This window comes from Muntiacus reevesi, chromosome 13, assembly GCF_963930625.1.
Source record: "Muntiacus reevesi chromosome 13, mMunRee1.1, whole genome shotgun sequence".
Lineage (NCBI taxonomy): Eukaryota > Metazoa > Chordata > Mammalia > Artiodactyla > Cervidae > Muntiacus > Muntiacus reevesi.
The window spans coordinates 28,551,523-28,566,461 of record NC_089261.1 but is presented as its reverse complement, the minus strand read 5'-3'; the positions used below and the strand labels follow the sequence as shown (position 1 = coordinate 28,566,461).

Genomic DNA, 14,939 nt, shown 5'->3' with positions numbered 1-14,939 from the left:
GCACTCGATAAATATCTTGTGGGGTTTTTTGTTGTTGCTGTTGTTCTTTAAATTCCAAACCTTTAAAAAATTTTTTCTTCTCACATTGGAAGGGGAATTTGCTGAAATATATATGGCCGTCCCTGCATTTCTTTATCAGTCACTTTTACTAGGGCCCTCCTAAGTAGCTCTTGTTCCCCTAAGTTACTAAGACACAGACGGGCCTGACCCCTCATCCTGGGACACTTCTGCACGGCCATTCACATCTTGGAAGCTGTCAGTGCACTGTCACAAGCCCGCCCCACAGTTCCTATTAGCTGAGACTCGCTTTGTCATGGTGAAGCAGAAGGAGCTAACCTGCCAAATGCAAGCCTCGCAGCATGCTGGGAGCTGAGCTGTCCACTGGCCTCTTAGAAGCTCAGCATCCTAGGAGGTGCAGCTTGTGTGGATGCGAGAGACGGGTGTCACCATGTTGTGCCTCCCGCCCTCACCCCAGCCCTGACTGGCCCTGGGCATTGCTGGGGTCCTGCACGCCCCTTCCCCACTCCCCTCAGCAGTAACAGTCTGATGTCTTCCAGTGTGATACAAATTTTGTATCACTCAGCACGTTGGGTGAGCACCTGTTCTGTGCCAGACGCTCTTCTAGGTACTGAAGAGACATCAGGTGGGGGAGTAACAGTGGAACGTGCTGAGATGAAGGAGAATGTCCATTGTTTGACCACTGTGACAGCAGCTAGCCTAGCAAACAGAAAGAAACGCCACTCAGGCCAGAAGCTAGTTCAGAGACCCCTGAGTCACATCCCTGCCTCTCACCCTCCCTGGTGGTAACCGTGTCTACTTTATTGAGGTAAAATTGATGTGGGCTAAGTCTGACCCCTTCAGGTGGGCAGTTCTGCAGATTTGACAAATGCATACACCTGTGTAACCACCACCACAGTGACGAGAACATTTCCTTCGCACCCATTTACAATAGCACACAACCCTTGTTAGCACAGCTGTGTCCATCTTCCAGCGGTTGGTATAGTACCTGATAAACAGTTGTTGGTCCATAAGTATTGGCTAAGGAGTAAATTGTTATTCTCAGATGTTGCCTCTAAGAATGTGCACTTTGCTATCAGCCTGTCAGTGGTTTCTGAGTTCTGTTGTTTGAGAAACCCTATAACTCAGCCCATCGAGTGCATTAATAAGAGAATAAGTTAAGTAACTTAACTTATTGGATTGGGAGTCCCCGGGCCTCTGGTGGGGTGAAGCCCCTGCCTCTGTCACTGGTCTTGAGGTGTAGATTTCATCTGCTTCTCCACTTAGCTGCCAGGTTCTGGATTCTGTTCTGTGGGGGTTGAAATTGCCCCAAGTCTGAGGTGTCGAAGTGGGCTGTTGCTATCACACAGTATTTTCTCCTAGTCCTTAGTTTCACAAGTAATAAAAATGTAATACTGATATGTTTCTTTGTGTTCATAAGTCCTTTCAGGATGTCTGTCTTACGTGGGGCAGTTCTAGATTGAGAGTGTTTCAGGGTAGGTGAACACTAAGCATGCAGACACTATGGGGAATAAGCTTATATATCCATGTTAAATTTCTCAGGTGTAGTATAGTGTTGAGGTTATATAGAATGTCCTTGTTCCTGGAAATTTTTTGCTAAAGTATTTGGGGGGAGTCAGGTCATGATAGCTTCAACTTGCCTTTGGTTGTGCCAATAGAGTTTCTCTCTAGAGAAAATAAAGGAAATATGGCAAAAAGTATCAACAGTGACCTCTTTGATATATGGTCTTTGTTGTACTTTTTTTGTGTGTGTGAAGTTTTCTATAGATTTGAAATTTCCAAAATATCACAACCTTGGGCCTATGTACAGAATGTGAGGTGGAAGAGCCTAGGAGGTGATCAGTCTTTGTGTGGATCGCAGGTGTGGAAAAAGAAGCTGTCCGCAGCCGTGGAGGTGGGGGACGCGGCGGAGGTGAAGCGCTGCAGGAACATGGAGGTCCTATACGACTCCCTGCAGCTGGCGCACAAGTGCATCCTCAACTCCTTCTATGGCTACGTCATGCGCAAGGGGTAGGCGCCTGCCTGCTGGGGCCTGCGGGCCTGGGCGAGTGGGGCGGGGCAGGGCCTTGTTCAAGGGGTGCAGGAGAGGGCGGGTGGTGGGGGTTGAGGTCACACTGACTCAGGGTTCTGGGCATCTGGGGCGTCAGCATTCCTGGACATGTTCTTCGGAGCATCCCGGGCTGCAGAGCGGTTTGGTAGTCTCTGGCATACGACTAGTACGCGTGTGCTCAGTCACGTCCAACTCTTTGTGACTCCGTGGACTGTAGCCCGCCAGACTCCTCTGTCCACGGGATTATCCTGGCAAGAGTACTGGAGTGGTTTGCCACTTCCTACTCCAGGGCATATGACTAGTGAGGGGTGTAACGTCTTCTGAGAAGTCAAGAAAGCGAGGAATGGAGGAGGTCTTAAAGCCAAAATGGAGTATGTTCCCAGGGCAGGGTGCCAAAGGAGGATGAGGCAAGGTGGGGCCTGAGTGTGTCCAGTGAACCAGCAGCCAGGTGGGTGGGGGCCTCAGCAGAGCAGGTCATTGAAGGTGAGGCCTAGCTGTTGTGGGTGGAACCCAGGAGGGTCAACATGGGTGGCCCTGAAGGAGCAAGGTGGTGGTGGGGCCAGGGATTGGTTTGAGGGAAAGTGGTTTTGTTTATTTGTTGTTGCTTTTTAATGGCAGAGAGGGAGGGGCTGAGAGCAGGCTAGCACCTGAGCAGAGTTCCCTGGGGCAGGAGGGCCTGGCCTCGGGTAACTTGACACCTGTGAGACCAGATGTGAGTACTGAGCCAGGTGGGCTGGTGTTTTGCCTGAGAAGTCAAGAGGATGAGTGTGGGGTTTGGGAGAACAAGGAAGGCATGAGGTGGTGCCTGGGAGAGTGGGAGAACTTGAGGGGGCTCTCTCAGCCACTGCCCTGGAGAGTCCTGCTGAGCTGAGGTCATGAGCTATTGCCGTGGCAGTATGCTGCATCCTTTCAGAACTTTCCTGAGCTGAGCACTGCTTTGAAGTAGGAACAGAGGAGTATCCTCAGCACAGAACTAGATCCCACCCTAGTTCTCCTTCCCTGCTTCAGATGTCCACTCCTCCCAACCCTAACTCCTCTAACGTCCTTCTCGAGGGTGCCCCTCCCGCCCCTCAGCTGTGACTGTCCCCCCAGGGCGCGCTGGTACTCCATGGAGATGGCTGGCATCGTCTGCTTCACAGGGGCCAACATCATCACCCAGGCGCGGGAGCTGATCGAGCAAATCGGGTGAGTGCTGCACTTGGCCACCAGCTACTGGGATTTGAGGGGTATGGCCTGAGATGAGGAGGCTGGATGCAGGGGCTGAGAAGGAGCAAGCTGGTGACAATAGAGCTGGAGATGCCGGAGATGGGAAGGTGTTGCATTTTGTGGGTTCCCAACCAGGAGGAACCTTGTCCACTGTCAGGCATTGACACAGGGTTCTTGCTCTGTAGACATCCATGCCCACCATTCATGTGGTCTCATTTTTCTATTTCTCTGAAGGAGGCCCTTAGAGCTGGACACAGATGGAATATGGTGTGTCCTGCCCAACAGCTTCCCCGAAAACTTTGTCATCAAGACCACCAATGTGAAAAAGCCCAAGGTGACCATCTCTTACCCTGGGGCTATGTTAAACATCATGGTCAAGGTGAGCCTGCATCTCTAGCAAAGACCTATTGTCTGGGCTGGGGTTTCTCTTGCCACCTCCCTGATAGGAGTGTGGGAAAGGGGAAAGCATTGGGCCTTACACTGAGGCCCTCCCCTTTCTGAATGGGTGCTCCCATTTCTGAATGTCACTGACTTTCAGATTATCTTTCTCTAGCCTGAACATCTTTTCCAGAGATGTTGTGTTCAAAAATTACCCGTGTCTCTGTTCCTATTTAGCATAGTAACCAGACTTACAGCAAAATTAGAAAAATAGAACAAAAATTCCTGTATATCCTTTAGCCTGCTTCTCTTTATTTTTTTGTTTGGCTGTGATGGGTCTTTGTGGCATTTGGGATCTCCGTTGCATCATCTGAGGTCTTTTGTTGTGGTGCATGGGCTTTGGAGCTCACAGGCTCAGTAGTTTGTGGCACACAGGCTTAGCTACTCTGTGGCACATGGGCTCTTTCCAAACCAGGGATTTGACCCACGTCCCCTGCATTGCAAGGCAGATTCCTAACCACTAGACCACCGGGGAAGTCCTGCCTGCTTCTCTTTATCTTTTATAAACCGCAGTGTAATTGTCAGAACTGAGAAGTCACGCCAGCACCATATTGTAACTCAACTATAGCTTTGTTTGCATTTCCCGGCTTTTCCAGGACCACGCCCTGCATTTGGCCAACCTGTCTCCTTAGTCCCCTCCTACCTGGCAGTCCTCTTGGTCTCTCCAGTCTGTTATGACCCAGACACTTTGGTGAATACTGGTCAGGTGCTTTGCAGACTGAGCCCCCGTTTGAATTTGTCCCTTGTTCTTCGTTACTAGACTGAGGTTATTTGGGTTTTTTGGAGGAAAAAACGAGAGATACATGCTTCCTGTTGGCATTCTTTCAGGGCACTGAGTCAGGATCAGCACTCCTGCTGGCTTCCCAACTATCCCATTATAGGAACAAGTCCACGAGTCCACACTCCCAGGAGGAGTGGCAGACCCCAGCCACATAGCAAAGCCACCCCAGTCATTAGTAAAGACTGTGGAGGAGATACTCTCCTCTACACTGAGACTCTGCAGATGTGCTATTTCACTCTGAACCTTTGCCCTCTGGTTTTGGCGCTGGCGGTGTCGTGTTACAGTGGGGATCAGCTGCCCAAGGTAACTCCATATTTCCCTCGTTCTTTGTACATTATTAACTGGAACCTTTTGTAAGGAAGAGTTGTCACACTTCTCTCCTACTTTTGTTGTTTAGTCACTCAGTCGTGTCCAGCTCCTTTGTGACCCCACATGCTGTAGCCCTCCAGGCTCCTTTGTCCATGGAATTCTCCAGACAAGAATAATGGAGTGGGTTGCCATTCCTTTCTCCAGGGAATCTTCCCGACCCAGGGGTCGAACCTAAGTCTCATGCTTGGAAGGTGGATTCTTTCCCACTGGACCACTTCCTCTTACCTCCTGGGAAGCCCCTCTCTCCTCTTAGTCCCTCACTTATCACTTGATTGAGTCCTTTGTTAGCTCAGTGTGGACGTGTGGATGTGTGGAGGTGTGCTGTGTGTGGTAACAGCCCAGTTCCATCCTGGTTTGTTGTGTTGCTCAGCTTATTCTGCTTTGGCCGCTAGGGGCTCCTTCACATTAGCCCCCTGTGTCCTTGAGACACACCCTGTTCTGTGGCTTGGATTTGGGTTTTTGGGAAGTGCTTTACTTCCTGGGATTACAAGACACTCCAGCCTCATCTTGTGTTTCCCCTGTCCCACCTTGGAATCAGCCATTTCTCCAAGGAGGCCAAGTTCCTTTTATTAGGAAGTGGTGGTAGAAACCAAGGTGGAGTGTCTCAGCTGCTCACAGCAGATTGGCTAGGAAGTTGTGTGTGTGTGTGTGTGTAAAAACCCACACATGTGTGTCTATATATTTATTTCTCTGTTTATCTGCATAGTTATTTAAATAGCTATAACATGAGCATATTGATATATCCGGCTCCAGTCTATTCTCCTTTCCTTATTAGTGACTCCTTTGTCCTATCTCTGATTTTCCCAGTGTGTGTATTTATTTGTTCAACCCTAGTGTTTGTGTAAAGTAGGTTCAGAGTCTTGTGTCTGTGAGCAGTAAGCCCACCAGCTGCAGTACAGTGTTCAGTCTTTAATCTTACACCACCCTCACCATATGAAATTTGCCAAAGTTACTTAAACCAGCCCTCTGGCAGGGTTCTGTCAAGCAATGATAATGCAGTTGAGTTCATTTGTTTCAGTCTGCAGGCTTTCTTGGGGTCACCCTAGATCCTGGTTGAATGTTGTTTAATTTGCTTCCGGTAAAATTCATGCTTTTGTTGTTGTTGTTATTTATTTACTTTTGGGTCTTTGTTGCTGGGCATGGGCTTCTCATTGCAATGACTTCTTTTGTTGTGGAGCACGAGCTCTAGGGTGAATGGGCTTCAGTAGTTGCAGCACGCGGGCTCAGTAGTTGTGGCACACAGACTTAGTTGCCCCTCAGCGTGTGGAATCTTTCTGGGCCAGGGATCGAACCTGTGTCTCTGCATTGACAGGCAGATTGTTATCCACTGTACCACCAGGGAAGTCCAAAATTCATGCTTTACAGGGAGCACTTCTATGGGTTTTGACCCAGACATAGAGGCATGTATCCGCCGTCACAGAGCAGCACAGAACAGCCTACCGCCCCGGAGGTTCCCGGGTGCTGCCCCTTTGTTGTCAGCCCTTCTCGTTCCCTGGTTCCCCTGTGTGTTCTTTTGTGCGACAGTTTTGCCTTTTCCAGCGTGTCCTGTGGATTGAAACATGCTGTGTAAAGTTGGTAGACAACACAGGAAGCACTTTGGTTCGTCCGCGTTGGACATATGTCAGAACTTGACCTCTTTCCCTTGCCAAGTGGTGTCCGTTGTATGGAAGAGCCCCAGCTTGCTGATCCATCCACCCCTTGGAGAGCAGCTGGTCGTCTCCAGGTTTGGGTGATGATGAGTGAGACCGACCCCCTCTTCACTCTTGCTGGGCAGGAAGGCTTCACCAATGATCAGTACCAGGAGCTGGCTGAGCCTTCTTCACTCACCTACGTCACTCGCTCAGAGAACAGCATCTTTTTCGAGGTTGATGGGCCCTACCTTGCCATGATCCTTCCAGCCTCCAAGGAAGAAGGCAAGAAACTGAAGAAGAGGTAGGAATCCCACAGTCTTTATGCTTGGGAAAGGTCTAACAACTCCTCTAGTAAATGGACCAGGACCCACAATGGGAACAGACCTCGATTCTGGTTTCTTGAGTTTTTGATTCAATTTGGAAAGCTTTTCTTGACACCCACAAACTCTGTTCTCCACCTGTTATATTCTGGTTCTACAGATTGCAGGCCCTAAGTCATTTTCATTTTGGAGATCAGAGTAGAGAGATGTTTGCTGCCTGATGGATCCTAGAAGGGAGGATGAGAAAGTGAAGGAAAAAGGCAGAGGGGTGATGAGAAACAACTAGCATCCCAGACTCTCTCCTCTGCTCTCTTTGCCTATGTTTCTAGGTATGCTGTGTTCAATGAGGATGGTTCCCTGGCTGAGCTTAAGGGCTTTGAGGTCAAACGCCGTGGGGAGCTGCAGCTGATTAAAATCTTCCAGTCCTCAGTGTTTGAGGCCTTTCTTAAGGGCAACACCTTAGAAGAAGTGTATGGCTCTGTCGCCAAGGTGGCTGATTACTGGCTGGACGTACTATACAGCAAGGTAAGGCTCCTCTCCTGGCCCTGAGGGTCCTGGAGTCAGATTCCTGGTAAACAAGGTGACAGATGAACTCAAGGCTAATTCTGATGAAATCCCATAACTTCCTTAGTGCCAGGGCTACCCCGAATCCCCCTTAACTTTTGTGTCCAGTGACAGAATTCTGTGAAGGAAACAAGTATTAGCATGATAATGAGCCAGTTGTAAGCTATTGACCTCAGACAGGCCCCTTGGGCTCCTCATCGTTGAAGAAAGCAGCTGGTTCCTCGGTTGGTCCATCTGCTGTCCAACCTGCCCATGTCTGTCTTCTTTTCTCCCTCCTGGTTCCTCCTTTCCTTGTCTTTCTATTCCTTTTAGGACAAAAATCAATTATTTGTCTTTCCTATTATTCTGCAGTCTTGGTACTAAAAGCTCAATAAATGTTTCATGATATTTTCCTGCACAGTTTAATAAAGTTAAGGTTTTGTGTGTGGTGTGTTGCTGTGCAGTGGTATGAGACACTCATCACTGCCTTCAGCTCATCAGGCTAGATAAACGCAGTTTCACATGGAGAAAGTCTTGGGTGAGCTCAGGCTGGTGCTCCCTTTCTCTGTATGATATTTTTACCCGTTGCCTCTCTCTCTAGGCAGCTAACATGCCTGATTCCGAACTGTTCGAGCTGATCTCTGAGAACCGTTCCATGTCTCGGAAGCTGGAAGATTATGGGGAGCAGAAGTCGACATCCATCAGCACTGCCAAGCGCCTGGCTGAGTTCCTGGGAGATCAGATGGTGAAGGATGCAGGGCTGAGCTGCCGCTACATCATCTCCCGGAAGCCTGAGGGGTCTCCAGTCACAGAGAGGTAAGGGTTTCCAGCTTGAAGAAAGGAATTCCTTAAGGGTCTTGGTTGCTGTCTGAAAACCGGCATCTTCTGTAAAGCCTCTGTCCCTCCATAGAGAGATGAGCTTCCTTAAACAGGGCAGGGGTAGTCAGGACTCAGAAGAGGGAGGAACCAGGCTTTGAACTTCCTGCAGAGCAGATGCCTGGAAGGCTGCTGGGGCCCTGGTGGGAATCCTGAGAGGGTGTAGTGAGCTTGTCCCCTTGGAGCCCATAGAATCTGGGTTCTTGGGTGGCCAGACTGAGAGTACCCTCTCAGTCAGGCCTAGGGCAGTGGGGATGTCTTGGAGGGTCTGCTTCAATGAGCCATAACACAAGGTCCAATTCAGGTTTAGGGCAGACTGATGCTGCACTTCTCGAGTTGGGATTATTGAACCACAGCTACATGCTACCACACTGACAGCAAGAAAAGCAGGGTGATACATGAAGGCAGAGTGTACTTCTGTCTATTTAAGTTTACACATGGGGAAGTACAATAGGAGTACTATAAGAGCATGTAGGGGACTGATAAGCACCAAGATGAACATTGTCTTTACTTCTGTATTAGGAGGGTCAACAGAGCTACATAGGGGACTTCATTGTCATCTTTATTTTTCATCCATGACATGAAAATGGGATGGCTGGTTTGATAGAACTAGGTGGTGGGTGCACAGGTTTCTGTTCTTTCTACGTTTCTTTATGATATTTCAAAATAACAAGGGGGGTAGTGACAGTTGCCGTGTTACTTTGCTAGTGATATGAAAACTGGTTTCATTTTCAGGCAAGCATGTGGGCCCTGTCTATATTTTACCCAATGAATAACATTTTTAATGTTTAATTATATACATGCACATGAATATATAATTTATGTAAAGACATCTGTAAATAGCTCTGATAACAGTGGTCAGACATACACCAGATGGCCAGTGGTGAGGGGTTGTGCATGAAATCATGACATTTTAATATGAAGTATTAATATTTATTAAGTATGATAAATATCAGATACAGGTATAGTTTATACAAAATAGCTACATGAACTAAAAACAGGTTACAAAGTAGGTCATAAGTACTTATTTCCATGTAAACTACAGGAGATTTTCACATTTGTGAGTTTTGTATCTTTTCTCGACCAGGGCCATTCCACTGGCCATTTTCCAGGCAGAGCCCACAGTGAGGAAGCACTTTCTCCGGAAATGGCTGAAGAGTTCTTCCCTTCAGGACTTTGATATTCGGACAGTGAGTGCTGATTTTTTTTCCTACTCTTAGAAATTGAGGAGGAAAACTAGACCAGGGCAGAGAATCCCAGACTCGGGTCATGTTTTTGTCTGGGGACTTCACTCTTGATTTCCTCTTTTCTATTATGGAATGAATGAAGAAATAGTTACACTTTAGGAAAAACCTGGAAAAACTAGATGCTGGGGAGGCCTTTTTAACTGTTCTCTGGGATGAACTAAAGCTTGGGGTCTGGCACAGTGTTCTACTGCTGGCTCCTTTACTTGCTCTGATCCTGGGGGATCATTTATGCTCTCCACTTCCATCTCCTCCTCTGTGAAATGGGGCCTTTCAGCCTAGAATTTCTAAGAGGATTAAATAAGACACATGAAGCACCCATTCAGCACAGTGCTTGGCTTGGCGTGCCGCTGCTCTGCTGCTTTTCTCTCATGCACCCATTGCCGGTTTCCTGCACGCTCAGATTCTGGATTGGGACTACTACATCGAGCGGCTGGGGAGTGCCATACAGAAGATCATCACGATCCCTGCGGCCCTGCAGCAGGTGAGGCTGAGACCAGCAGAAACAGAGCCCAGTGTGAAACATGGACCTGACTAAACTAACAGAGTCAGACAAGTGATCAGTATCGCCTTCATGTAGGTGAAGAACCCAGTACCACGTGTCAAACACCCTGACTGGCTGCACAAAAAGCTGCTAGAGAAGAATGACGTCTATAAGCAGAAGAAGATCAGTGAGCTCTTCGTCCTTGAGGGCAAGAGACAGGTAATGGGGCCTGGCCCAGGACGCTGAGGCTGTGATAGTCAGGCTGGGCAGGGTCCTGTGGGCACCAGTCTCCATACTGCTGCCCATCATTTTGTATGCTTCCATTCAAGCATCTGGAATGTTTTTTTCTTTCTAAAAATACATATCTTGATACTTAACCCTTTAGTTCTTCTCTGTGTTCTTCTGTGATAGGAAGCTTTGTAATGCATCACTTTAGGACGAAAAACTATCTAAATATATGATGTACTAAATAATTAGACTCAGTAACTTGGAATGCATCACTGCATGCACCTTGAAACTTCAGTTTTCTAAACTATAAAAAAATCTGTTAGAAACACCAAAAAATACTAAAGACCAGTGTAATGAAAAGCATAGCTAAAATCAGAAGAGCAAGAAGAAAATTCTCAGATGCTGAAAATGGAAACTGAGCTTTAAACCAGAGCAGTATACAAGCTCACCTGCTAAAAACCAGATCCTCAGATTGAATTTTAAAATCTAACTACCTTATTTATGAGTTATACCTAAAAGGGCTCAAAAAAATTAGAAGGATGCAAAAACATATATATCAAGTAAATATTAACCCAGGCAAAGCTGATGTAGCTATATTAATGCAAGACCAAAAAAAAATTTAAGTTAAAAAGTATTAGTAGGGACTTCCCTGGTGGTCCAGTGGCTAAGACTCCGTGCTCCCAATACAGGGATCCTGGGTTCGATCCCTGGTCAGGGAACTAAAAGATCCCACGTGCCACAAGTAAGAGTTTGCTTACTGCAACTAAATACCCAAGTGCAACAACTAAGACCCAGCACAGTCAGATAAATAAATAAATATTTTTTTAAAAGTATTAGTAATGATAATGATGGTATTAAATACTACTAAAAGTCAAATTTCACTAGAAGTATTTAGTAATTCTAATAGTTTAGCTTCAAATTAAATAATGTGAAAATTTACTTAACTATTAGAAAAAAATTGACATCTAATCAGTTTAGGATTTTAACACATTTCTCAATTGATAGATCAAGCAGACCAAAAACTAGTAAAAACATGTAAGGTTAGAATGACAGAATTGCTAACTAGATTTAGTTAACAAATAGAACTTTGCACTCAGTAATTGAAGAATACACATTCTTTTTAAGAACACCTAAAATAAGACTGAATGCTGCAAAGCAACTTGTAACAGATTCCAAATAATTTATATATGTATAGATCATGTTGTTTGAAAACTATTAAGAAATATATTTATATATAACTCATGGATCAAGAAGTCACAATGGAAATTAGAAATACTGAATGAAAATACTATTAAAATTTGTAGTTTGCAACTAAAGAAGACTATAAATAGCACATAATCTATTAATATATAGAAAAGAAAAACCAACAGAAAATTAAGTAACTTCCAACTGAAAAATTCAGAAACAGTAGAAACCAAGAAAGTAGGAAGAAGTTATAAAGGCAAGAGAGCAATGAATGAAACAATAAAGCCAAAACCTTTATCTTTGAAAAGACTTATGAAATAGATAAATCTTTGTCAAGATAGATATTTTAGGTTTTGTGTTAATGAAAACAGATTATCAATGCAGCTATTGTAAAGTCTAAGAAAAATAAAGACTGAATTATCTTTCCTAAACAATTGAAAAACTTAGATGGAATAGACAGTATCCTAGAATTATTATTCAAATTAGCCTAAGAAACAATAGAAAAACTGAATAGAACTTCAAGCATTAAAAAGAAACAAATACTGGGCCCAGGTGGTTTCTCAGAGGGATTTTATCAAACTTAAAAAATTTTTGGTAGTGCTGGATCTTCATTGCCATGTTTGGACTTTCTCTAGTTGTGGCAAGTGGTGGAGGGCTACTCTTCATTGTGGTGTGTAGGCTTCTCATTGCAGTGGCTTCTCTAGTTGCAGAGCATGGCCTCTAGGTACATGGGCTCAGTATTTGGGGCTCCTGGGACCTAGAGTGCCACTAGTTGTGGTACAGGAGTCTAACTGTTTCACAGCATGTGGGATCCTCCCAGACCAGGCATCAAACCTGTGTCCTCTGCATTGACAGGCAGATTCTTCACCACTGAGCCACCAGGGAATCCCCTTACCAAACTTTTTAAAGAAATGATTCCAGAGAATAAAAAAAAGAGGGTCCTTAGCTCATTTGGTAATCTTTATAACTTTTGTTACCCTGGTAGCAAGCTAACAAACCAGGAAAAGGAAGGCCATTTGCAGATAGAACAATAGGTATAAAAATAGTAACAAATTAAATTTTGCACTGTGTAAAGACAGTAACATTGTGTCCAAGTATGATTTATGCAAGGAATGGCAGGTGTTAACTTCAGAAGTCTGCTAATTTAGTTCTTTTTAGGAAAAATCGATTCATCATGAAGAGAAGACTTCTGGTGTCATTTTCAATAGAGTCAAGAAAGAACATTTGATAAACTTTAATGTCTATTCATGATAAAACTGAACAGTCAAAATCAGAAAAGATGATATATTTCTCTGATAAAGTCCATCTGTTGAAACTCAATAGCACACATCATATTTAAAGGCACAACATTTGAATCATTGAAGTGAAGAAGAGGAAATGGATGCCTGTTACCACCACTTCTGTTCAAAATTGTTTGAAAGTCCTGGCTGGCATAATTCAACAAGAAAAAGAAGCTAAATTTTAAGGATAGAAAGATATAAAATATCATTTGTAGGTAAATATAACTGTTAACACAGAAAATGTAAGGAAACCCCAAAATTATTTTAACTAAGACATTTCAACAAGGTCATTAGATACAAAGCTTGTATATAAAAACCCATAGCTTTCTTTTATATTAGAGACAATTAGGAATTTTTAAAAATTGATTAATTTTTTTTATTTTGGCTGCGTGGCATGCAGGATCTTTGTTTCCCAACCAGGTATTGAACCTGCACCCACTGCAAAGGAAGCACAGAGTTTTAACCACTGGACCAGTAGAGAATTCCTTAGAAAGTATTGTTTGAAAGGTACTGTTTATAATGATGGCAAATAATATACCAAGGAATAAATCATAGTAACAAAATGTGTGGGAAACTTTTATGGAAAAAAATTATACAACTTTACTGAAGAGTAGAGAAATTCACCTAAATAAATAAGGAGATATACCATGTTCATGAATGAAAAGATTCAATATTAGAATCCTTGGGGTGATTTGTCCCAAGGTAATTTGTAAAATTCAGTGTAATTTCAGTTAAAATATCTGCAAAAACGCTTTTGATGGAACGTGACAATCCTAAAATTCATGTGAAGAATAACGATAAGAAAAACGAAAACAATTTTGAAGATTAAAAACGGGAGGTTTATCTTAATGTGTAATAAAACTCACTCTTATTAAGGCAAGACCATGTAACAGTGGAACTAATAATAGGGACCCTAGAAACTATCCCAATGCACCTGGGAGCTTGGTCTATCACAGAGGTAATGTTATACACTATTAGGGAGAATAGAGTGCTTATTCAATAAATAATGCTGGGGGAAATGTTTTTTCATATTTTAAGAAAGTAGCTATCTCACACTGAGTATGAAGACAAATTCCAAATAAAGACATAAGCTGAAAAAAGAGAATTCTTTGGGGAAAAAGCACAGGAGGCTATCTTTATGATGCTGGGGTAGAAAGGGCTTCTTAAGTCATACCTAAAAAACACACATCGAAAAAGGAAAGACCAATAAATTCAATTAATTAAAATGTAAATTTTCTGTAGTCTGAAACAAGAAAGGCAAAATGTTGGTATTTATTGAATTTGTGTTATAAGAACATGGGTGTTCGTTACTTTTGTAATTAAAAATCAAACTTTTTCTAGCACAGAAGTCACCATAAAACAAAGAGAAAAGTCACAATTCAAAGAAGATATTTGAAATGTACAAAGTTAGAAATGGTCCATAAACATATGTTATTTTGCTATTTACTGTGTAGCAAGTGATCCCAGAACCTGGCAACTTAAATATCATGGGATTATTATTATCTTGCACTTCTTGAGCCCTGTGGGTCTGAAATCTGGGCACAGCTTATCCAGGTCCCCTGGCCCAGGGTCTTCCGCAGACAGCAGTCAGGTGTCAGCCGGGGCTGTGCTCCCACATGAAGACCTCCCCAGCAGGTGGTGAGGGATGTGCTCCCAAGCTCACTCTGGTCGAGCCATCCTCGTTCCTGGCTCCACTGACCTCTCCACAGGACAGCTCACAGCCTAACGGCTGACTCCAGAGCAGGCCCTAGGTACCAGCCAGAGAGGGTGCCTGCAGTGCAGAGGTCACTGTATTTTATAATCTAGTCTCAGAATGGCATCCTGTCACTTTTGTTGTAATCTCTTCATTAGAGGCAGGTCAGTCACTGGGTCCAGCCCATACTCAGGAGAGAGTCATACAGGGCATGAACACCTGGAGTTGGGGTTGTTTTAGAAGACTATCTACCCCAGGGTCAACCCCACTGTCGATTAGGTAAACACAAAATCAAATATTTAGATACCACATCACAGCAAAAAAAAAAGAGTGTGGTGACATTAAGTGTTAACACGTGGGGAAGTAGGAGCTTGTCTGTATTTCTGGTGGGCGTGTGAGCACAAGATCTTCAGGCAGCATGTGAAAGATGGTTGTTGAACCCAGTTTCTGGTTCTGAAAGAGTGGAAATGAACCATTCTTCATTTTAGAATGTCATGGATAGATCAGTTGGTTTATATGCATAATAGAGTATTCTACAGTTAGAATGAATGTACAGTGTCAACATGTATCAACAGGGATCAATCTCAAAAATG

At 44.3% G+C, this 14,939-nt stretch overlaps 2 protein-coding genes across 4 annotated transcripts in view; one reads left to right on the top strand and one right to left on the bottom strand.

Annotated features, from left to right (window-relative positions):
• Positions 1 to 14,939, bottom strand: part of FBRSL1 (fibrosin like 1) — a 412,476-nt gene that overhangs the window by 251,637 nt on the left and 145,900 nt on the right. The gene's annotated exons all lie outside the window — the stretch shown is intronic.
• Positions 1 to 14,939, top strand: part of POLE (DNA polymerase epsilon, catalytic subunit) — a 57,205-nt gene that overhangs the window by 19,997 nt on the left and 22,269 nt on the right. For all 3 annotated transcript variants that reach the window (XM_065904780.1, XM_065904779.1, XM_065904778.1), the window contains exons 21-29: positions 1,880 to 2,028; positions 3,161 to 3,253; positions 3,509 to 3,653; positions 6,637 to 6,794; positions 7,143 to 7,338; positions 7,958 to 8,172; positions 9,320 to 9,422; positions 9,880 to 9,960; positions 10,057 to 10,179. In XM_065904780.1, coding sequence (XP_065760852.1) covers positions 1,880 to 2,028; positions 3,161 to 3,253; positions 3,509 to 3,653; positions 6,637 to 6,794; positions 7,143 to 7,338; positions 7,958 to 8,172; positions 9,320 to 9,422; positions 9,880 to 9,960; positions 10,057 to 10,179 — 1,263 coding nt within the window. The remainder of the gene's footprint in view (positions 1 to 1,879; positions 2,029 to 3,160; positions 3,254 to 3,508; positions 3,654 to 6,636; positions 6,795 to 7,142; positions 7,339 to 7,957; positions 8,173 to 9,319; positions 9,423 to 9,879; positions 9,961 to 10,056; positions 10,180 to 14,939) is intronic.